This window comes from Salmo trutta, chromosome 3 (assembly GCF_901001165.1).
Source record: "Salmo trutta chromosome 3, fSalTru1.1, whole genome shotgun sequence".
Classification (NCBI taxonomy): Eukaryota; Metazoa; Chordata; class Actinopteri; order Salmoniformes; family Salmonidae; genus Salmo; species Salmo trutta.
This window is the reverse complement of record NC_042959.1, coordinates 59,052,113-59,076,464: the sequence shown is the minus strand read 5'-3', so window position 1 is coordinate 59,076,464 and position 24,352 is coordinate 59,052,113. Positions and strand designations below refer to the sequence as shown.

The following is a 24,352-nucleotide window of genomic DNA, read 5'->3' as shown; positions in this document are numbered from 1 at the left end:
TTTAAAAAACAAAACCGTAGCCCCTGCCTTAGAACTGACAGTGTACAACATATTACAATGAGATGCACAGTAAATACACACAGCATGACACTTATGAATCCAAAATAAAAACACAAGATCTGTCCGTCAAGGAAATGTGTTTTTAATGGACAAATAAATATAACTTCAGTGTCTTTTTATGCTGCAGCAGCAGACGGTTAAATGTGACTGAGTCCTCAGAGGACATCCCCTGTTTGGGGAACAGCTTGCCAATAACTGCATCCGGCAGAGCAGACCGATCTACTTACAGTGGCTTAATTGAAAAAACAGGACCACCACTTTTTCCTTTATTGGAATCAACACAGACATAAGATCAAATGTACAAGTCCTAAAACTCAACCTTTAAAATAAAGGTCAACTCAACACTGTCCTGTTGTAATAATTCAGGATAATGACCGTTTTTTATACACACTAAACAATAACGTACAAGTAACTTGGTGATATGACTTCTGCTCTTCGATCATCTCAGTTAGATTACAGGCAGGTGCTTTAAATCTTTGGAATCCTTCCGTGCATAGCAACACTTCATACATTCTGTCAGTGCACCCTATCAGAAAGGAAGTTGTTTGTAAAGGCAATCCAACAACGAACAGTGATCATGGGCAGAACACAGAAATATTCTGAGTCGAGGATACAATCCTCATTTGCCTGTTTCCAGATCTGTGTGTGCTTTAGCCAACTCCTCTGACTGTAATCGTCATGCCATACATGACAACGCACATACAGATCTGGGACCAGCCTAAATCATGGGCAATAATTTTTTTTTTTTTTGGGGGGGGGGGGGGTTGCAGTGCCTGATTTGATTTGTGTAGGTCTCTCACAAGTACTTGCTTCATAGACCATGGAAACACGTTTCTGGTGGGTGGCCTTTGGACTGGGACTGACAGTAGAGAACATGTAGAAGCACAGCTTAGTACAAACAAGAAAAATATATCTGCTATTACACTCACTACTAGCGCTCTCATATTTTAACTCTGTTGCATATCACTTTCCTGCTCGATGTTTCAACTGTAGATCAGTGAAAATAAATAACTCCAAATGAACAGTATAATGTTAAACAGTATCACGTTAAACAGTATCACAGTAACAGGTAAGTAAGTAAATGTGTGTTGGTTAAATGTTTTGGAAACAATCAGTAGTATTGGGGCCTGGGTCAAAGTATATATATTTTTAAACTCCATTAAAATACTGCTAACACCACACACCCAATGTGACAGTTATCAAATGCCAACTATAAAAAGCATAGTGTATTGAAAAGAAAACAAATAATATTTGTTGACCCAGGTCTGGTTGGAATGTCAGGTTTCTGTAGTAACAAGGGGCTCCAGTCGGTCAGCAGAACAGCGGCCCAGGTTCTTCATGCTATGTAGGGTGCCCCGTAGGGGGGAGGAGCGTTCTTGGATGGAATAGCCATGGTGTCATCGTATGGGGGTAACAGTACCTGGGAATACAGAATGAAGGGTGATCCAGACCAGAGTCTTCTAACGTGTGACTGACAACAGAACACAAAGTGCTATTTAACTGTTTGACATGGTTAGAATATATTGGTTTTCATCACTGGCAAAGACTACAAGCAGTAATATAGTAGGCTGCATATTGGTTTAACAGCAGTTGGTCAAATATACTCGAGGATAAAGTGAAAATAGTGAGAGCTCCCAGAAGTGACACGATGGTCATATACAGAGAGGACGACAGAGGATTTCAAAACAGATCTGTAATGATTATATAATAGTCTGGATAGGAGAACAGAGAGGAATGAGAGAAGACGAAGAGGGAGAAAGGGAGACCATGAATGAATATGGTACAAGTTTATTGAGAGGCCAAATCTATAGAGGGTCATGAATGAATGTGGTCCAAATCTATTGGAGCAGATCCAGACTGAAATCAGTGAAGTGAAACAGTTTGGATTCCAGGCTGTGACTGCGGTTCTCAGGCAGCAAGTCCACTGCAGACCACATTCAATCTGACTGACATGAGTCAAGTTCAGTCAGCCAGTTCCTCTATGTCTTTGATGAGGTAAAGTAGAACTGAGTCTCAGATGTTCTCTCTTCAGACTACTACACTCTCTCTCTGGGGAACCAACCAAATACTATCATGTGAAATGGCTGGCCGTGTGTGTGTGTGTGTGTGTGTGTGTGTGTCTCTCAGATGTATGTAACCCATCCTGGTTTTCCTACTGACACAGAGACATACTGTAGGCAACATCTATGATTCAATGCATTTTCGATGGACAACACCGGCAGAGGATACTGTAAAATATGGTTAGAGTATGCCATTGTCATCCTCACACACAACAGTAAGGCACTAGTTAGGGGCATAATGGCATTACAGCCCAGACTGGAGTCCATGTCATGGTGGACCTTTCTGATCTCAGACCAGTGATTTAACACTACACATTGTGCTTGATGTCCTGAAGCTATACTTTATGGGGTGGTTTCCCGGACACAGATTAGGTCTAGTCCTGGACTAAAAAGCAATGCGTGTGTGGAAAACCGCCCCCTCTGTGGCTCCGCTCAGTCCAGACATACCAACTTTCCTAATGTGGAAGACATCACATCTACAGTAGGCTATCCCCATTATTGTCTTACGTCAGATAGCGCGACTCCATCTGCTCTGATCGAGGGCTTAGTGTCGTGTAGGAGTGACGCCACCTGTCGGAAGGCAATGCAGTATCCCTGATTATAATAACCTGTCAATAATACACAGATGGCTGCAGTCTACCTTTATACATGAAGTGTGCACTCGGTCAATCCCCACTATAGATTTAAAAGGAATGGACTGGTGTAGGAAACTCCCTCTAAATCCCTCAATCCACAGCATTTAAGTTCAGGAGGGGAGTGAGGGAGTGCACACTTCAGGAAAGTAGTAGAGAATCAGAACACTCCCATAGACTGGTGGACTACCAGAATATTTTCTGACCACTTGCCCACTGGAAGCCTTAATTGAAAAGCCTAGACCTACGGAAAGCATGGCAGGCAGTATGTTGTTTTTCTAGCACAATTATTTTTTATTTAAATAGGCAAGTCAATTAAGAACAAATTCTTATTTACAATGACGGCCTACCAAGAGGCCTCCTGCGGGGACGGGGGTTGGGATAAAAACATAATAATTTAGAACAAAACACACATCATGACAAGAGACACCACTACATAAAGAGACCTAAGACAACAACACGGCATCACAGCACGGTAGCAACACAACATGGTACAAAAACTAGATTCCGATTTTTGGTCGGAGGGGATGGTCTGGGGGCCGGTACATAAAAATTATTTGTACACTGCAAATTGACCACAACTAAGCCCAAAAAGAGATCGTATCACATATGTCCATTTTAAGCTGAAACAGTAAAAACTTGAGGGCCACCTATAGCCGACCCGTGCTCTCCATGTTCAAAACAAACCATGAGGATCATCAACCATTCGTAGTGGCTTGGAATTTAAGGTTTATATTCTGGGGACAAATAAAAATCTAATTTACATAAGCCTACTTCATCCCTTTTAGATATCAAACTTGTAAATTACAACATTATATAGTGACACATTCTACTGGTAGAACAAAAAGTCCTGACTCTCATCGTAGAAGTACAAACACTGTTCTGACAACTCCTTACTCTCCTCTCCTACACCTGCATTGTGACATCACACAGTAGTCCTCTTCCCCCAGGCTAGCTGGATGAGCAGTGCTGCAATGGTCTGATTGCTAAACCAGATCCTTGCCATGTTTTCAGGCTGTATTTTTCCCCTCCCCTGGTTCAACAGTGGATAACGCGTTGTAATATCTGCAGCGGAAGCAGAGGATAAGCGACCAGGTGGCTAAGCTTGGGCTATGATTGATAGAGAGATAGATAGATAGAGATAGATAGAGATAGACACAGATCTTTTCATTGAGTAGGTGGCCAATGTACTGTAGCCATATTAATGAGTTTGCCAGTGTGGACTGGAGCCTCATCCACGCAAAGCCCCTTACTACAGCCCAACTTACCACAACTTTATACTTCCTTCCTACTCTGACATGATGGCTTTACTGTTGGAATGCGCTCTCCTTCACCGTCTTGAGGGGAACCTAACCTACGCATAATATGAACCTGATCTGTGACCTGGAATAAGTGAATCTTTTTTTCCATTGGATGTGAGGTTTCTATGTTTTCTTTGTAAACACACAATAGCGTCACACCGAGATAAATCTATCATAAAAAAACATTTATCTTAAGATTTCTCCAGAATGAAAAGCACATAGCAGAGGGAGTTTATGAGGAAGGGAAGGATGGGTAATTATAGAATAGATGAGATATATCATATGAATATAAAGAGATATATTATGATAGTACAGCACTGGTAAACATCGAGATTGTTTTCAACTTCGCAAGCAAAGGGTTAGAGTGAATAACGGAAACAGTATATTTTTTCAGTTGCTGTTTGAGTTGGAAATTACAACATTATTGTAGGAGTAAATGCAATGTCGATATTTGTGGAAAAATATAACTGTCAAAAAGGTGGTTAGCATTCACAGAGGTGGTTTGTCTGGAGTATATATATCCATTTCTTTCAAACCCAACTAACTGAACAGAGGAAATATACTACATTGTATTACCCTGTAGTAACTACAGCAGACTTGTAGAAGAAAAAAAATAATGAACCCACCATGTCATAATGTAGGAATTGTCATTTATGTACTATACAGCAATTGAAATAGATGATTGTATCCTGTGACTTACCGTGGTGTCATTAGTAGTGACGTATATCAGGACTTCTGTGGTGCTTCTTGCACGCACATACCGGTAGCAGTTCCACACACATGCTATCAGGTATGCCTGCAAAGGGAAAACCATTATCAAAGACATGTCAGCTGTTGATGAAGGTACAGTATATGTCAAAGGCTAAATATTAATCTTAATCCAAAGGGGTACTGTATAATTAATTCAGAAAGCGTTAAGATTCAATCTCCAGCCCAATGCAGAGGGGTTTCATTAATTCACAAAATTAAAAGACTCAATGTCCAGTCCATTGCAGAAAGGTATTGTATAGTACAGCTCATTCAGGAGAGTGGCACAAAAACAAGCTCAGGTAGCTTTCTGGGGTTCTGCTCTGTCCAGCCAAACAACACCATCTGGTAAAGCAGTCGGCTCCTATAAAACAGACTAGGACTGAGCTCAGCTTTATATATACACAGTGCATTCGGAAAGTATTCAGACCCATTGACTTGTTCGACATTTTGTTACGTTATAGCCTTATTCTAAAATTGATTAAATCCCCCCCCCCTCAATCTACACACAATACCCCATAATGACAGAGCAAAAACGTGGTTTTTAGAATTTGCACATTTATATATAACATTTACATATGTTTTCAGACCCATTACTCAGTACTTTGTTGAAGCACCTTTGGCAGCGATTAAAGCCTCGAGTCTTCCTGGGTATGACGCTACAAGCTTGGCACACCTACAATTGGGGAGTTTCTCCCATTCTTCTCTGCAGATCCTCTCAAGCTCTGTCAAGTTGGATGGGGAGCATCGCTGCACAGCTATTTTCAGGTCGGGTTCAAGTCCGGGCTCTGGCTGGGCCACTCAAGGACATTCAGACTTGTCCCAAAGCCATTCCCGCGTTGTCTTGGCTGTGTGCTTAGTGTCATTGTCCTGTTGGGAGGTGAACCTTCACCCCAGTCTGAGGTCCTGAGCGCTCTGGAGCAGGTTTTCATCAAGGATCTCTGTACTTTGCTCCATTCATCTTTTCCTCGATCCTGACTAGTCTCCCAGTCCCTGCCGCCAAAAAACATCCCCACAGCATGATGCTGCCACCACCATGCTTCACCGTAGGGATGGTGCCAGGTTTCCTCCAGACGTGACGCTTGGCATTCAGGCCAAAGAGTTCAATCCTGGTTTCATCAGACCTGATAATCTTGAGAGTTCATTATGTGCCTTTTGTCAAACTCCAAGTGTGCTGTCATGTGCCTTTTACTGAGGAGTGGTTTCCGTCTAGCCACTCTACCATAAATGCCTGATTGGTGGAGTGCTGCAGAGATGGTTCTCCTTCTGGAAGGTTCTCCCATCTCCACAGAGGAACTCTGGAGCTCTGTCAAAGTGACCATCGGGTTCTTGGGCAACTCCCTGACCAAGGCCCTTCTCCCCCGATTGCTCAGTTTGGCCAGGCGGCCGGCTCTAGGAAATGTCTTCGTGTTCCAAACTTCTTCCACTTGAGAATGGTGGAGGCCACTGGGTTCCTGGGAACCTTCAATACTACAGAAATGTTTGGAACCCTTCCCCAGATCGGTGCCTTGACACAATCCTGTCTCGGAGCTCTACGTGCAATTACTTCAACCTCACGGCTTGGTTTGTGCTCTGACATGCTCTGTCAACTGTGGGATCTTTTATAGACAGGTGTGTGCCTTTCCAAATCATGTCCAATCAATTGAATTTACAACAGGGGGACTCCAATCAAATAGTAAAAACACCTCAAGGATGATCAACGGAAACAGGATACACCTGAGCTCAATTTCGAGTCTCATGGCAAAGGGTCTGAATACTTATGTAAATAAGGTATCTGTTTTTTATGTGCAAACATTTATAAAAAACTGTTTTCGCTTTGCCATTATGGGGTATTGTGTGTAGATTGCTTAAGAAAATGTTTTATTAAATCAAGTTTAGAATAAAATGTGGAAAAAGTGAAGGGGTCTGAATACTTTCCGAACGCACTGTATATCCCACTGCACACGCAACTTCAATGAATTGACACCTCTGTCAATTTCACGGGCTCTTCAACAATATGCAGTAAAAACTGTAGACCTCCATATGGTATATACTGTCTATAAACATTCTGTAAGAGATTCCAAAAGACAATACTTAACGTGCTAAACTCACATACAATCGTCAATCCTCTGTGGATGATATGCTGGTAGAGGTAGCAACATCTATACAGAACAATTATCACTCACTGACAGCTGAGCTCGGTATCAACCCTTACTTTTGGATTGGACCAGAAGTAGCAGAAACGTGTGGTCATCCTCATTATTATAGCATGTTTGCATTAAGATGCTCTCAGTCAGGTATCTCCACAGTTTTACATGGTGACACAGAGCCTTACTGAAGTCTATCAAAATAAACCACATCCTCTTTCAATCTGTTTCCCTCCATCTGGATGGTCTTTGTACGACACAGGATCTCTGTAGCAGCAGCCTAATAGAACTAGCAGGCCATTTAGAGGGGCTTTTACAATGCCATAAAACAGAGTTGTATAGTGTGGTGGGATGTTGGCAGTTGGCATCATCTGACAGTCTGTCAGAGCTAATGTGAAAGCTCTCTAACCTGGATGGGCCAAGAGCAACACTGACGAGGGCACTGCCTCAATGGCTCCCATTATAGTGTTATGAAAACAACAGCCTTGTGAAACGGCTCCTGCCAGGCGTTTGAACCGCTGCAGAATCCTCTGTCCGTCCGCAAGGGTTTCTGCCATAAAAATAACCTGAATAACTGAGCACCATTTTCCTCTCTCACACAGCATAAGCACTGTTTAGTCACTCATACAGTAAGTAACACAAATGATACAATGTGTTAGGAATCTGTGGTAGGGAAATGTGTGTGTGTCAGTTCAGTAGCAGTTACCTTGAAGGTGAGAATGCATCCGATAAAGAGGAGCACGATGAAGACCAAGCACACGTTGCTCATGGCCATGATGTCCTCTTTGTAGGGGAAGTTCTCAGGCTGTGAGGGTGACGACAGACAGACTAAATCAGCTGCAGTGAGATTGGGGGTAAAGAATGTGGTGGCTACATCCAAAATGGCACCCAATTCCTTATATGGTGCACTATCTAGTGCATTATACAGGCAATAGAGTAATTTCAGGCACTTTATTAGAATAAGAGTTTGACTTTGGAGTCCTTCTTACCAGCTGTTGGAGGTAATCTTGTATGGTGTTGGGGTAGACCACAATACTAACAGCCACCAGGGTGTTCAGTGCACAGTCAAAGACTTGGTAGCAGAAGAATGGGATGATCCAAGCAGCATGTTGCTGAAACAGGAAAACCAGTTTCATGTTAGCCCCGAGAGAATAGCATCTGAAGAGCTGCAGCTGCAGGAAAGGCTAATATATCTATCTGAAAAAACAAAGATTCAAACAAAACGTTCTGACCGATGCATTAAACGTAAATCAATGTGTTTCTAGTGGGAGGTTTGGTGAACTTACTCCAGTGGGACGCAGCCATTCAAGACCATGTCTGTAAATCTTGATTTGAAAGTTATATTTTAAACTACATTTGGACAATAACGTTTAAACTATATTTGGACGATCCTCTTAGTGTCTTCATCTGTATTCATTCTTATGAGAGCAGACATAGTATACCAGTACAAGCAACAGCAGAACGCTATTGATGTGACGTTTGCTTACCTTATACGCACCGTAGGTCGCCATCCCAGAAATTAGGATCATCAGCAACGAGATCGCTGAAGCAATACACATGTCTGGAATAGAAGGGAAATCATACTGTATACAAGGTCTGCATTCAAATCAATTAATAACTGTAGCAAATGATGAGAAAATCACTTGGTGTTTTGTCCTTGGGTGGTGATTGAATTAATCTCACAGTAATTTATAAGCTTATAATAAACTCAGCTCATTCCTAGTTTGACACTGATGTGAAAATGACCCAACTTGCTCTGTGTAGATGTAACCTGATCTTGATACTATGACATTGAGTGGATTTCACAGAAAACAAAAATACTGTCACCGACTGTCAGCGTCACAGTAATCCTGTCCATCTGTGCACAGCCCAGAGAACACAGTAGTCTGCTCCGACAGAACACAGTAGTCTGCTCCGACAGAACACAGTAGTCTGCTCCAACAGAACACAGTAGTCTGCTCCAACAGAACACAGTAGTCTGCTCCAACAGAACACAGTAGTCTGCTCCGACAGAACAGAACAAAAGCCAGTCTGCTTTAGTTCTGTAACTAGCCTGAACTGAATCACTACCTGCCTCGTAGAAATTTGCAGGTCCACCTATCATGGCACATTGATTTCAACAGGGATGGCCGTTCTAGTAATTATATTTCTATGGCCTGCCTAATGCAGGGCCAGTTGGACCAATGGCAAAAGAGATCACAGGACCGCTTAATCTGACCGGAACTGGGTCAACTCAGTCAGTTTCAATCAGACACTACTGTACAGACAGCCGGTGGCAGACATGTCAATTTGGCCAGCATATGCCGCTACAGTTCACTTCCAACCTGGGCAAGACCTAGCTGATTTAGCAAGTTTGTGAAAATACCCAACAGAACTGAACATTAGACATGCGTGCCCACGGACTGAGAGATTTGATCTGCTTTATTGTGAAGTGAGAGAAATACTGACTATTGGCTGCTTTCAGTGATATAGTGATTTATAAAACCAGTCGTTTTGGCATTGATATGTAACGCAATAATAGTTTCCATCGTTGTCATCACATACACAACAGACTGGGGAGTTGGCTAGAGCACAAACACACTGGCCCGTCAGGCTACTGAGGAGGCGTGGGCTGGCCCATGCAACGTCACACGCATCTATCCCAGCATAAAGCTGTAGGCTACTTACTGGCGTCATCCATGTCATCTAAGTCGTTAGCCAGCTCAGCGCTGGTCAGATGGTACTGGTCAGGATCACCCAGGGCCGTGACGAGGATGAGCAACACCACCGCATTGATCAGCTAAAGGACATTAGGACCATATGGACATTTAGACTGACAAACAAGATAGGAACACGATACACATGAACAGATCAACGTTAGGGAAAGGTTCAACAACATGAAGGAAAGGCTCAAGCATTTGATGGCATTAATCAGCTAAACACAAAGACATCAGGACCAGTCAGACTGACAGGAGGATACAGATGCATAATAGCTCAGCCTTTATTATAAAGGGATAACTTGCTCACCCAAATGACTATAGGATTCCTTACTTAGGAACTATTTGGCTGTGTTCCAGGTAAGGAAACAGTCATTTTATAATTTGAGTGAACCACCTCTAACTCAGCAATGTAGGCTGACATTCAATGTAATGTCAACATGATGGAAAGACTCCACAAGGACAGTAATGGTGCGTTAACTTTTGAATTAATTCTACATAGGCCTAGGCCCTATGTGCACAATGGAAAATTAATTGCCATAGCCTAAAGGCTTCTACCTGACACAAGACCTGTCCTGAAGGGCTGAGTGTACTGAACAATTCATGAACGTTTTTTCCCCCCAATGGTGTTAGGTTACGTTAACCCCTTCTTGGACTTCTTAGCGGAATAACTTGTTCGTCCATAATTAACAAAACAATCCATTAAATAAATATCACTTGCAGCCAATCACAATGAGACTACTTTCTGCTGGATAAAATTAACATGGGAAAATGTCCTACAAATAACATACCGTTTTTGTTGGTTGTTGAGCCAATCTAAATAGTGTTATGTGAAAAATAGCGACTGAATGCTCACCATATACCAAACCCCCAGGATAACCGTGCCCGTACGGACATGACAGCACAGGCAGCATCTGGTGGAATGCCATCGGTCCCACGGGGAAATCATATTTTACAATCCAAGGATGAGGCACTTCACAGATATCTATATTTAACTGTTAATGATAAACAATACAAATAGATCGACGTGAATTTCTTCTCCGGCAACTAGCGATAACAGCCTCACGCCGGCTCTAGTGATCAACTCAGGCAAGTAGCAAACATTGGAGCATGTGACCTGAGCTGGATAGGATCAAGAGCCGGTGATGTAACTAGTTGTTTCGAGAATAATGTTCCCATCATCCCTCACCAAAGCCGGGAAATTTAAATAGTTACACTGTAGCTGCCTGCTATGTTTATTGGGATATGTTGAATAAGAACATTCACACTTCACAATAATGCCTTTGTTTATGATCTTTATGGTAGAAATGAACATAAAAGGGCATATTTGAGTCTATTGCATTTGGAACATTCTGACAATAAAGACAGAGGTAAAGGACAAGTATCAAACACAATTTAAATAATTCAACAGACATTACTGTCCCCAATCAGGAGAAATGGAAGCAATTCACATTTCCAGAGGAAGAAAGACAAGTGGAGAAAGATTCAGGGTGCAGAATAAACATGGTCCAACATAGAACACAATACATTAAAACTGTTGGTAGAGCACATGCCTACATTACCCAACCAATTAAGGCATCAAATTGTATTCCTGATTACTGCATCATTACAAGTATATCATTGATTAAAGCAGTTTGAAACCATCCTGTCTACAGCAGGACTAAACACTACACACCAGTCAGTTGCTAAAAAACCCCCCTGAAAAATAGAGTTAACTGATTAAATGGGAAAACAATAGAAATACAAAATAGACAAATCAAATATAGAAAAGGGCCTTTATTTTGTATTATTTTTACATATGGCTTGAAGCGTTTTTATTACAAAGAGGTTACAAAAGGTAAAGGACTTTTGAATCATCAACCACGGGTGGACAGGACAACACAGCCATCAATGGTAGAAGCAACTACACATCTGAGCACAACACTGATGGTCAAAATAACAGCAAGTAACTGAAAGTATGTCTCTTTTCCATGTACAGCAGAGATACCACTAACACCACCTGCATCCAAATGCTAAACATGATTCCCTTGGATCGTGTTCATTAGGCACCAAACACTACGACATGGACTGAAATGGGGAGGACTACCTGAACTTGTCAGATAGCAATCGCTTATTTAGTTTATCCCTTTCAAAGCGGTTTGCTACCATGTGTCCTATTGAACACGACCCTAGTGTTGGACTTGACCGTTTGAGCATGAGTCACTGCACCAATATGGTTAACGATATAAACAGCAAACAAAGACTGCAGAATAAAGGCCTGTAATGTTAACGTGACTCAGCTGACTCTTCCTCTATAATATTAATCTCAAAGCCACAACATCCCAATCACAATTAAATCAGGATTTATTAGTCTTTTTCTAGATGTCTATTCAAACATGATCGTTCAAAAGATTCATTGGAATTGGAAAACAGTTTTCATGTGTGCCCACACTACGATATTGATCAGAATCGCAGAATTTAGCTTTACAGTTAATCTAGATCTAGTCTGCTTGACCAGGCTGCATTTTGGACATGAAGCTGGCCGGTCAGAACTTAGAAGTTTTTGTTTTTTTTAAAAGGGCAAGTATTTAAATGTTGCACAAACAAGATGAACAGCTGTTGTTTTATCCAATGTATTTTGCATTACACTTCATGTTCATGACTCCAATTCATGTTTCTCTTCTTGCCCGCTTCTTCTTCATCATCACTGGTTTGGAAGGCTGGCTCTCTTCAGGTTTTTCTATGGGGGAAAACGCACAGGGAGATAAGTCTAACAATACGGGACTCCTAAGACAAGATACAGGTTGTAAAAAATAAAACAGAAACAAATAAGACTTTAGAACAAGGAAGTGTGTAGAATTCATTCCAAAAGGATCACCAGGGAGTGAACATTTTTGTTCTAGCCCAGTACTACCACCTAAATCATCCAATCAAGGGCTTGGATTAGAGGTCGACCGATAATGATTTAACGCAGATACCGATTATTGGAGGACCAAAAAAAGCCGATACCGATTAATCGGTCGATTTTATTTGTTTATTTATTTAATTTAAAAAAATATTTATATATCTATACTGCCCTACAAAGACAAAACGCAGTAACTTCAATATTCGCAGGTAAGAAGTTTTAGGTTGTAGTTATTATAGGAATTATAGGTCTATTTCTCTCTATACAATTTGTATTTCATATACCTTTGACTATTGGATGTTCTTATAGGCACTATAGTATTGCCAGCCTAATCTTGGGAGTTGATAGGCTTGAAGTCATAAACAGTGCAATGCTTGAAGCACAGCGAAGAGCTGCTGGCAAATGCAGGAAAGTGCTGTTTGAATGAATGCTTACGAGCCTGCTGCTGCCTACCACCGCTCAGTCAGACTGCTCTATCAAATCATAGACTTAATTAGAATATAATAATACACAGAAATCTGGAAAACAAAATGTTTATTCTTTCAGTGAAATACGGAACCGTTCCGTATTTTATCAAACGGGTGGCATCCCTAAGTCTAAGTATTGCTGTTACATTGCACAACCTTCAATGTTATGTCATAATTATGAACAATTCTGGCAAATTAATTACGGTCTTTGTTAGGAAGAAAGTGTTTCCACACAGTTCGCAACGAGCCAGGCAGCCCAAACTGCTGCATATACCCCGACGCTGCTTGCACAGAACGAAAGAGAAGTGACAATTTCCCAAGTTAAAAGAAATTCATGTTATCAGGCAATATTAACTAAATATGCAGGTTTAAAAATATATACTTGTGTATTGATTTTAAAGAAAGGCATTGATGTTTATGGTTAGGTACTTTCACAAATGCGATTGTTAAATCACCACCCGTTTGGCGAAGTAGGTTGTTCAATGATAAATTAACAGGCACCGCATCGATTATATGCAACGCACGACAAGCTAGATAAACTAGTAATATCAACCATGTGTAGTTAACTAGTGATTATGTTAAGATTGATAGTTTTTTATAAGATAAGTTTAATGCTAGCTAGCAACTTACCTTGGCTCTTTGCTGCACTCGCGTAACAAGTAGTCAGCCTGCCACGCAGTCTCCTCGTGGAGCGCAATGTAATCGGCCATAATCGGTGTCCAAAAATGCAGATTACCGATTGTTATGAAAACTTGAAAATCGGCCCCAATTAATTGGCCATTCCGATTAATTGGTCAACCTCTAGCTTGGATATTAACTGGAGTGGAACAGAAAGGTGCAACCCCGTGGAGGTGTAGTCCTGCAGGAGTGGATTGAGAAACAGTGCAGCTGTAGAGAAGTTTGAGTGGAGGCTGAGAGAACAGCCCTGCCTGTATACAGCCTTGTGTTTTTAGGGTTGCAACATTTCTGTAACTTCCCCTCGTTGGACGATTCTCGAACTTCCTTCTTAATCCAAAATTAATTCCAGGAATCTTCTAAATAGGATTTCAGGAAATCCTGAGAATTTTGGGAAACTTACCGAAATTTTACAACCGTATGATTGATACATTAAAGAGAAGGGCTGATGCGCTAGTTCAGAGCTGGGATAGCCAATCAAACTTAATGGAGAGAGGGACATCTGGTAGTAATAACCTGGCCTAGCTGCTTCCTACGCCTCCAGAAATTAATAGCTACATGTTGCCACAACTAGGGACGACATCTGGTAAGGAGGAGGAAGGTGAGCAGGTAAGGTAAGGAGGAGGAAGGTGAGATGTCTCGATCTGATTGAGGGCAAGGGAAAGCTATTCCTCCTTTAATATCAATGTGTTTCTATTGTGATCATAGTATAGCAAGGAATAAGTGGGGATACAGAATAGAGGAAAGTATAAAGTGAAGTAAGGTGTACGCAGGGATCGGACCCCAGCTGCTGGCGGAGATACGTAGTCCAGGGTCTGCAGCACTACCACTAGACCAGACTCCAGTGTGATCCACATTTAGTTCTGATACACTTACTATGTGTTGGAGCAGGTAAACTGTTCTGCTTGGCAGTAGGCTTTGTCTCTGCGGGTTGGGGTGGCACTTGTGTGATGGGGGCTGTGTTCTGAACCACCACTGGTTGCTCCACTCTTGCCTGCAGGAAGAAGAAACCTTGGGATTAAAGAGGCTATAAAGAACTTCTGCCTCTGGGGGTGCTCTTGGGCCAACAGGCATCCCCAAAACAGACAGAAATAGTGCCCTAAATGGCACCCTATTTCCTTTATTGTCCTTACGAGCCCTAGTCAAAAGTAGTACACTATTAGGGAATAGGGTGCCATTTGAGACCCGGACATTGAGGTCAAAAGAACAGTGTCACCAACCTTCGCAGCGTTGACAGCCTGGACAGTAGGAGCAGCAGGCTCCTGGATTGGCTGCTTCTTCACCTTGGCCTCAGTAACAACCTTTTTACTTGGCTCCTCCGACTCCTGTCAATAACAGACAGACCAAATATGAACCAATCAGGAAGGTCACAGGTAGCAACGACCCAATGAGGGACTCAGCAATATAGTTCTAATGAGTGATGGTAACAGTTTAAATTAAGTTGCTCTATTCCTGTGTAATAAGACTAATTACTATAGTAATATTGTAATAATGTTGAGGAATTCCAGTAAGTGCTTAGTCTACGGTGTTACCTGGCCAGTAACTACAGCATCTTCAGCTTGCTTCTTCTTCTTCTTTTTCTTCTTCTTCGATTTACCAGTTCCATCAGCGGCAGGCTCTGCAGTTTCTCTCTCTTCATCAGATACCTGCTGTGAAACAACATTCAAAGTACAAAACTAAATCAAATATTTGACAGATCTAGACTGCTCAACCTAAATCAACTTAACCTGACAACCTTTCCCCAACTTGAGCTTAAAAAGTCAAAATAATAAGGGGAGCTCGTACAGTAAGCAGCAGATATTTTTTATACATGAGAAGGCTCCTGAAATTTAAATGTGCAGTTATGTTCGTCAGAGGCTTTTAAAATGAAAATCCACAAATCACTAATATTACTCCGTGCAGAACCTTGTAGAGGTTAGAGCATGGTCTCTTTACAAGCAACTGTTGCACTGCAGTCAAATTAGTTCCATTTCAAGAATGTAGTGCACCCTACCAGTCAGTCTATCCTCACATATGCATAAGGTTATATTTAGAGGTTTTTAAATGCAACATTTAAATAAAATCCCTGACATCTCTCTCCATGATGAAATGTCCTGTTTAACCAGGAAAGACTAACCTTGACAGTCTCTGGCAGGGGCTCCTCGAGGGCAGGGGGGACAGCCTCTACTGGAGCAGGGAGTTCCCCATAGTTCCCCCACCCCTCCCCTGGGTTATTCCAGGCAGAGCCCCCGTCCGCTGCATCAGCAGACCCATCACCATCTGAAAACACATCCAGAGGAAAGCTCTAGTTAAAACACATCACAAATACACAACCTTTACAACACATGGTACAGACAGAGATGATGATTTTCACTCCTACAGCAGTCTCCTGACTACAATGCAGTTGGACTGTGCAGAATCACTGATCTACAGACCACCTTGCAACCCGTATAGCTACTCATTTTGTGATTAAGATAGAACAGGGCGTGGCACGTAATTGGTTATCTAATCCCTGCTCTATGACTTTTATTGCCAGTGTAAAGGTTTGTTTTACTTACTCAGACCAGACGACTCGTCTTCCACTTGGGGCTTAGGCTGGCTGGGACACAGCAGCTGGGGTTCTAAAAACAAATCACGTCTAAAAGCTTTAACAAGAGCAAGGTATTGTGTTTCATTTGAAAACAGCATAACATTTTGTGAAAGTAGAATATTTCAGGTCATCCCACCCCCCTAACCTTTGAACCCCTAACAGCTAATTCCATGAGTGAAAGCACATGATAATTGTTTTTAGACAGAGCACACAACGACTTGGCTTAATGGCAGACTATCACCAATACACTCAAACTAATATTGCCATATGATTTTTTTCAAATCCTTTAATAGTTAATTTTTTTCCATATTATACAATCTGATTAAATATCTATACTGCCCTACAAAGACAAAACGCAGTAACTAATTATTTTTATTTTTTACTGCAAAATCTGACTTCAGTCTTTCTGTCTAGACAGCAATTTCTGATACTCCATGATATATTCTGTTTAACTGGATTGTTCTTGTGTCAGAAAGCTAAATACCACATTAAATCAGATAATATACCTGGCCATTACAACAGATCAAATATTTTGACCAAATTCATAGTTTGTGCATTTTGCCTTTGGGGCAGTATACTTGTCTGTACTGTAAACCATGCCATCTAGAGGCCAAAAGGTGATCCTACACCAGGAGTATACAAAGAACAGTCAGTCCATTACCTGATGTTATCCCCGCAAAATTGACAGTTCATCCTCCTAACACAACATTACAATATAAAACCTCAGTGAAAAACTCCTGCCAGTAAAAATTTAATTGTACTGTGTATACTTTTCTGTATCACCTGCATATGACAAGTAAAGTTTGATTTGATTATATGTACAGTCGTGGCCAAAAGTTGAGAATGACACAAATATGAATTTTCACAAAGTCTGCTGCCTCAGTTTGTATGATGGCAATTTGCATATAGTCCAGAATGTTATGAAGAGTGATCAGATGAATTGCAAAGTCCCTCTTTGCCATGCAAATATAACTGAATCCCCCAAAAACATTTCCACTGCATTTCAGCCCTGCCACAAAAGGACCAGCTGACATCTCAGTGATTCTCTCGTTAACACAGGTGTGAGTGTTGACGAGGACAAGGCTGGAGATCACTCTGTCATGCAGATTGAGTTTGAATAACAGACTGGAAGCTTCAAAAGGAGGGTGGTGCTTGGAATTATTGTTCTTCCTCTGTCAACCATGTTTACCTGCAAGGAAACACATGCCATCTTCATTGCTTTGCACAAAAAGGGCTTCACAGGCAAGGATATTGCTGCCAGTAAGAGTGTACCTAAATCAACCATTTATCAGATCAAGAACTTCAAGGAGAGCGGTTCAATTGTTGTGAAGGCTTCAGGGCGCCCAAGAATGTCCAGCAAGCGCCAGGACGTCTCCTAAAATTGATTCAGCTGCGGGAGCAGGGCACCACCAGTAGAGCTTGCTCAGGAATAGCAGCAGGCAGGTGAGTGCATCTGCACGCACAGTGAGGCAAAGACTTTTGGAGGATGGCCTGGTGTCAAGGGCAGCAAATAAGCCCCTTCTCTCCAGGAAAAACATCAGGGACAGACTGATATCCTGCAAAAGGTACAGGGATTGGACTGCCAAGGACTGGGGTAAAATCATTTTCTCTGATGAATCCCCTTTGATTGTTTGGGGCATCTGGAAAAAAGATTGTCCGGAGAAGACAAGGTGAGCGCTACCATCAGTCCTGTGTCATGCCAACAGTAAAGCATCCTGAGACCATTCATGTGTGGGGTTGCTTCTCAGCCAAGGGAGTGGGCTCACTCACAATTTTGCCTAAGAACACAGCCATGAATAAAGAATGGTACCAACACATCCTCCGAGAGCAACTTCTCCCAACTATCCAGGAACAGTTTGGTGACGAACAATGCCTTTTCCAGCATGATGGAGAACCTTGCTATAAGGTAAAAGTGATAACTAAGTGGCTCGGGGAACAAAACATCGATATTTTGGGTCCATGGCCAGGAAACTTCCCAGACATTAATCCCATTGAGAACTTGTGGTCAAACCTCAAGAGGCGGGTAGACAAACAAAAACCCACAAATTCTGAAAAGCTCCAAGCATTGATTATGCAAGAATGGGCTGCCACCAGTCAGGATGTGGCCCAGACGTTAATTGACAGCATGCCAGGGCGGATTGCAGAGGTCTTAAAAAAGAAAGGGTCAACACTGCAAATATTGACTCTTTGCATCAACTTCATGTAATTGTCAATAAAAGCCTGACACTTATGAAATGCTTGTAATTATACTTCAGTATTCCATAGTAACATCTGACAAAAATTTCTAAAGACATTGAAGCAGCAAACCTTGTGGAAATTAATATTTGTGTCATTCTCAAAACTTTTGGCCACTGTATATATGCAGTGTATATTCCAGGGAAATATTACTACTATCATTACCTTCAGTCTCCTGCCCCCAGACAGCGGTGTCTTGGTTGCTCTCAGAAGTGGTCCAGTGCCCCTCCTCAGGAACAATGGTAAGGGCTGGGGCCTCTTGGGCTGTCACAGCCAGGTCAGGCCGTTCTCCAGTCACTACCGGAGCCTCCTCACTGCTGATAGCTGACACCAACACACACACACATTTAACAACCTTCAAGAACATCCACACATTGGCACCACTTTAAATAGTGTGCCAAAGAAAAGGACTCCAACCAAGTACTGTACAAGTAAGAGCATGTAGCTAATTTGTTTTCTTAAAATGGGATATGATTTGATTTCACCCTTTCATGAACCTCTCTCCTAACCCTTAATCAGATGCCAATTTTAATGGATATGTATATTTTTACCTTGAGGTCTGACTTCAGCAACAGCAGCGACAGCATCTGCTTTCTCAGCTTTGGATTTGGAGGATTCTCCTGTGGAAATGACAGATGTTAAAAAGGCAAGGCTGTAGCTATATTTCCATATACATTTATATTTCCTATTTGCAAAGGGATAGCAGGTCAACACAAAAAGAGCAGTAGCCTGGAATCCAAACCGATATGCTCAGTTTCTATTGTTTCAGTGGTAAAACGCATGTCAGTTTGGATTCTAGGCTAAACAGAGCAGTTGACAAGCAGCACCTCTCTCTCTCTGGGCTCAGAGTCCTCCAGGGTCTGTACTTATAGCAGGTCTGACCAACAGGGAACCAGCAGAACTCAATAACAGGAGAAGACAGAGAGTAGCAGTCTCCCTGGATGACAAATTAGTCTGTTTACTAGTGGTGGAAAAAGTACCTTAGCTGTCCACCTGGTCAACTGTCATACTTGAGTAAAAGTAAAGAACCTTAAAAAAAATAACAAGTAAAAGTCACCCAGTAAAATTCTACTTGAGTAAACGTCTAAAAGTATTTGGTTTAAAATATACTTAAGTATCAAAAATAAAAAGTATAAATTCCTTATATTAAGCAAACCAGATGGCACCATTTTCTTTTTTTTTTTTTAATTTACAGAAAACCAGGAACACTCCAACACTCAGATATAATTTACAAACAAAGCATGTGTGTTTAGTGTGTCCGCCAGATCAGAGGCAGTAGGGATGACCAGGGATGTTCGGTTGATAAGTGAGTGAATTTGACAATTTTCCCATCCTGCTAAGCATTCAAAATATAACGAGCACTTTTGGGTGTCAAGGAAAATGTAAGGAGTAAAAAGTACAATATTTTCTTAAGGAATGTAGTGAAGTAAAAGTAGTCAAAAATATAAATAGTAGAGTAAAGTACAGATACCCCAAAAAACTACTTAAGTATAGTACTTTAAAGTATTTTTACTTAAGTACTTTACACCACTGCTGTTTACAGAAAGTTTGTGTAAGTGTGTGAGTCTTTAACCAAGCTCAGTCCTGCTCAGCTGCAGCCTTTTGCCAGCAGAGGTATACCATAAGGTGATAGACCTAGCTAGACCGAGCTAGCTTTACCTTTCTTCTTTTCCTTCTTCTCAGAGCAAGACCCAGGGGCTGCAGCTTTAGGGCTGGCCTTGGTTGACTCTGTGGGAGGAGTACTATGCAGAGGATCCACTCCTCCAGGGCTCCCTGACCCGTCACCAGTGGTCTTGTCTTTACGGCGCTGCTCACGCTTCTCCTTGTTACTGATCTTGGTCTCCCAGGTGCCTGATACTGATAGAGACATGGGGCAAGTTAGTAGGAGGAAGTTAAATAGGCCTACATCTCATGTTCAAATCCACTGTTAGAATGTCAAGGCTCTGGGTCCGGTTTCCCAAAAGCATCTCAAAACTATGTTCATCGTTAGAACCTTCTTAGGAACACCGTTACATCTCCAAGCTGTTTCCCAAAACCATCATATCTAAAGTTGCTCTTGAAAATGCTCGTTATTTAACGACTGCCTCAGACCACTCACTTATAATTCAGTGTATCACAATTCCAGTGGGTCAGAAGTTTCCATACACTAAATTGACAGTGTTTAAACAGCTTGGAAAATTCCAGAAAATGACATGGCTATAGAAGCTTTTGATAGGCTAATTGACATAATTTGAGTCAATTGGAGGTGTGCATGTGGATGTATTTCAAGGCCTACCTTCAAACTCAGTGCCTCTTTGCTTGACATCATGGGAAAATCAAAATAAATCAGCAAAGACTTCAGAAAAAAAATTGTAGACCTCCACAAGTCTGGTTCATCCTTGGGAGCAATTTCCAAACACCTGAAGGTACCACGTTCATCTGTACCAACAATAGTACGCAAGTATAAACACCATGGGACCACGCAGCCGTCATACCGCTCAGGAAGGAGACGTGTTCTGTCTCCTAGAGATGAATGTACTTTGACGCGAAAAGTGCAAATCAATCCCAGAACAGCAGCAAAGGACCCTGTGAAGATGCTGGAGGAAACAGGTACAAAGTATCTATATTCACAGTAAAACTAGTCCTATATCGCCATAACTTGAAAGGCCGCTCAGCAAGGAAGAAGCCACTGCTCCAAAACCGTCATAAAAAAGCAAGACTACAGTTTACAACTGCACATAGGGACAAAGATCGTACTTTTTGGAGCAAAGTCCTCTTGTCTGATGAAAGAAAAATATAACTGTTTGGTCATAATGACCTTCATTATGTTTGGAGGAAAAAGGGGGAGGCTTGCAAGCCAAAGAACACCATCCCAAACATGATGCACGGGGGTGGCAGCATCATGATGTGGGGGTGCTTTGCTGCAGGAGGGACTGGTGCACTTCACAAAATAGATGGCATCATGAGGAAAGAAAATTGTGGATATATTGAAGCAATATCTCAAGACATCAGTCAGGAAGTTAAAGCTTGGTCACAAATGGGTCTTCCAAATGGACAATGATCCCAAGCATGCTTCCAAAGTTGTGGCAAAATGGCTTAAGGACAAGAAAGTCAAGGTATTGGAGTGCCATCAAAAAGCCCTGACCTCAATCCTATAGAACATTTGTGGGCAGACCTGAAAAAGTGTGAGCGAGCAAGGTCTACAAACCTGACTCAGTTACACCAGCTCTCTCAGAAGGAATGGGCCAAAATTCACCCAACTTATTGTGGGAAGCTTGTGGAAGGCCACCCAAAATGTTTGACCCAAGTTAAACAATTTAAAGGCAATGCTACCAAATACTAATTGAGTGTATGTAAACTTCTGACCCCCTGGGAATGTGATTAAAGAAATAAAAGCTGAAATAAATCACTACTATTATTCTGACATTTCACATTCTTAAAATAAAGTGGTGATCCTAACTGACCTAAAACAGGGAATTTTTACTTGGATTAAATGTCAGGAGTTTAAACGGAGTTTAAATAAATTTGGCATAGGTGTATGTAAACTTCCGACTTCAACTGTATATATTTTAATGATATGGAAATCAAGTTCATGTTAATGCAATTTAGTTTTATTTAGCTATTTGTAAGCTACCGATACATTTTTATATACATTTCATGGTGTAACATGTGCACAATCTGAATTTAGTGCATTATAGGGTAAGCATTAGAATAAGCCGCCTCGATATTTGTAACCATAGGTGATCTCTCTAGGAGCTGATCCATCCGTCTTGTGGAATAATGCTAATGTTAAGGTAAGTTTGGAAAGGGAGAACGCAGATCCTAGAGCAGTGCTCCCCACCCCCCAAAAAAAATCCTGGTCAGATAGACTCAATCAATCATGCATTCATAGACTAACAAAAATATGAATAATTTAAATTTCTCTGCAAGGATGTAATAATTATCTGTAAATGTAAGTCCCAACTGCGTTTTGCTAGGCACAAATGATTGAAACAGTTGGTGATATTAGTGGTGGTGCTTTATGACGTACCTTCCTCTGATTCCTTGCCATGAGAAGAAGTCTTCTTAGCCTCCTTTACTGCCTGTTTCTGCTTCTTCTTAGTCTTCTTTAGCTAAACATATAGAATTCAACATGTATGGTGGATTAATGCTACAAGGCAAAGAAAGCGAAAGTGGTAACATACAGATGCATCCCCCCTGCACCATTAGAACTGAAACCCCATGTTATTAAAGTCACTCAATCAAGTCAACACGGTCAAGCTAGGTCAAAATAAACAAATGAAATCACATACACGTCCACACTTGACACTAGCTAAGGAAGGAAGCCATCGGTCCCATCCTTTAGGATTTGCTACATCTGCAAATTAAAATCTGGCAACCAGACCCTGCACGTCACAGGACAGTAAGCGTCCTAAGGGAGGCAGGCCTCTAGTCTAAAAGCCACATCATCACTAGTAAAACTCCACTACACACGCCATAAGGCCGGTTCTCATCTTCAAGGCATGTTTAGTGCAGAAATGTGGATATTATGTAGCTAGCTATAACCAAGCAGATCTGAAATTATTTTACATACAAAACAAAGTCCGTTGTATACAACAGATTCAACTCTTTCACTAGTCTCCCAGGATAGCATACAAGCATCTGCCTCTACAAGCAACATTAGGCCTACCTCAGAAGCCTTTTCTGTCTTGATTTGAGGAGAATGATGTGGCACTACTGGCAGGTTGTCTTCTTCAGTCGCTCTGACTTCCTCTTGTAGCTCAGCAACTACACTACCATTTGGCTGTGATTTCTGTGGGGCAAAGGAGAAGACAAGGCTGAATTTAAAAACAAATATTAGTTTGGCTCATGTGACAGTTTAATCTAGCTAGCCTAATCATGCGAATGTCGGCTACTACTAGCTAGCCACTGACAGAGCTGTCAAAATTAGCTAGTAAGCCAACATTGAAAACGTTACCTTTTCTGTAGGTTTTCTTTTCTTTTTTTTCGGTTCCTCTGCTTTTGCCACCTTGATAGGAGCTAGTTTAGTGCTTTCAACGGTCTCAACTTCAATTATGGTCGGTCGCTTCTTTAAGAGCCCGCGACATGCGGAGGCCCACATAGCCACCATTAGCACGAGCCCAATGCACGCTGCTAAGAAGATCAACCATGGCGGAATCTCGGGCTTCACTCCAAAATCCAACCCGAGTTCTGAGTGCAAGAGGTCTAGGCCAGTGGAAAGAAGCTCATTCAGGCGACCTGCTATCAACTTGACCTGTTGACAGGTCGCGTCCTGCCAGTTCTCTGCCATTTGGGTTGATCTCAATGATTGACAGAATATACAAAAGTTAACGTTAGCTGGCTAAAAATAACGGTTGACAGGGCAAACAATAAAACCACGATCATCGCTAACGCGTTAGCTAGCTGTCACTCATGTAACATTTGAGTCCGTCGTATAACTAGCTGTGTCCAGCTCGTATGACTGATGAACCGGTTTCTTGCCCACTGATAAAGCAAGAAGGTTGATTTCAAGGAGCAACAGAAAAAAAGGCAGCGCTTAGCAGCATCCCGCTCTACGATTGGTGTAACGTCATGGAAGGAGGAGTCCCTCTGAAATCATGACGAATTTCCTCATACAGACAAAGAATGATGGTCCTGGACCAGAACAGATTAATTGGGGTTAGTTATCAGTATATTTGATTTAAAGCTATGCTCAATGGTAAATCACATATCTTGAACCAAACTGAACCTTAGCTGTCCACCTGGTCAAGTGGAGTGTGTGGCCTGTTTTATTGTATGCTTGGATGTATTTGCGCTTTCTAAATCATTGCAGTCTTAAATTCTCAAAACCAGGTTATCAGCATGCCTAGCACTTATTGTGAGGTCATCGATTTAAACCATATTCAGAAATACATTCTACAACAATCAAGAGACTAAAGAGA

At 41.6% G+C, this 24,352-nt stretch overlaps 2 protein-coding genes across 4 annotated transcripts; both read right to left on the bottom strand.

Moving 5' to 3' along the window:
• Positions 1–126: 126 nt before the first annotated feature.
• LOC115181443 (lysosomal-associated transmembrane protein 4B) lies at positions 127–10,736 on the bottom strand. Of its 2 annotated transcripts, none has more exons than XM_029743350.1 (7): positions 10,479–10,734; positions 9,594–9,705; positions 8,414–8,487; positions 7,916–8,038; positions 7,633–7,731; positions 4,754–4,849; positions 127–1,480 (listed from the first exon to the last, which is right to left on the bottom strand). In XM_029743350.1, the coding sequence occupies exons 1-7, from the start codon at positions 10,569–10,571 to the stop codon at positions 1,397–1,399; spliced, it is 681 nt and encodes a 226-aa protein (XP_029599210.1). In that variant the 5' UTR covers positions 10,572–10,734; the 3' UTR covers positions 127–1,396. The 2 variants fall into 2 exon arrangements, with proteins under 2 accessions (XP_029599210.1, XP_029599211.1); XM_029743351.1 differs by lacking the exon at positions 127–1,480 and adding an exon at positions 2,002–2,690 and having other exon boundaries at positions 10,479–10,736.
• A 167-nt stretch (positions 10,737–10,903) lies between these two features.
• LOC115181417 (protein LYRIC) lies at positions 10,904–23,939 on the bottom strand. 2 transcript variants are annotated; one of them, XM_029743349.1, is made up of 12 exons: positions 23,389–23,939; positions 23,101–23,223; positions 22,462–22,543; positions 20,112–20,309; positions 19,004–19,072; positions 18,618–18,776; positions 16,186–16,248; positions 15,765–15,907; positions 15,181–15,294; positions 14,869–14,973; positions 14,525–14,642; positions 10,904–12,341 (listed from the first exon to the last, which is right to left on the bottom strand). In XM_029743349.1, exons 1-12 carry the CDS (start codon positions 23,719–23,721, stop codon positions 12,271–12,273), a joined length of 1,578 nt encoding a protein of 525 aa, XP_029599209.1. In that variant the 5' UTR covers positions 23,722–23,939; the 3' UTR covers positions 10,904–12,270. The 2 variants fall into 2 exon arrangements, with proteins under 2 accessions (XP_029599209.1, XP_029599208.1); XM_029743348.1 differs by having other exon boundaries at positions 15,181–15,297; positions 23,389–23,938.
• Between the last annotated feature and the right edge of the window lie 413 nt (positions 23,940–24,352).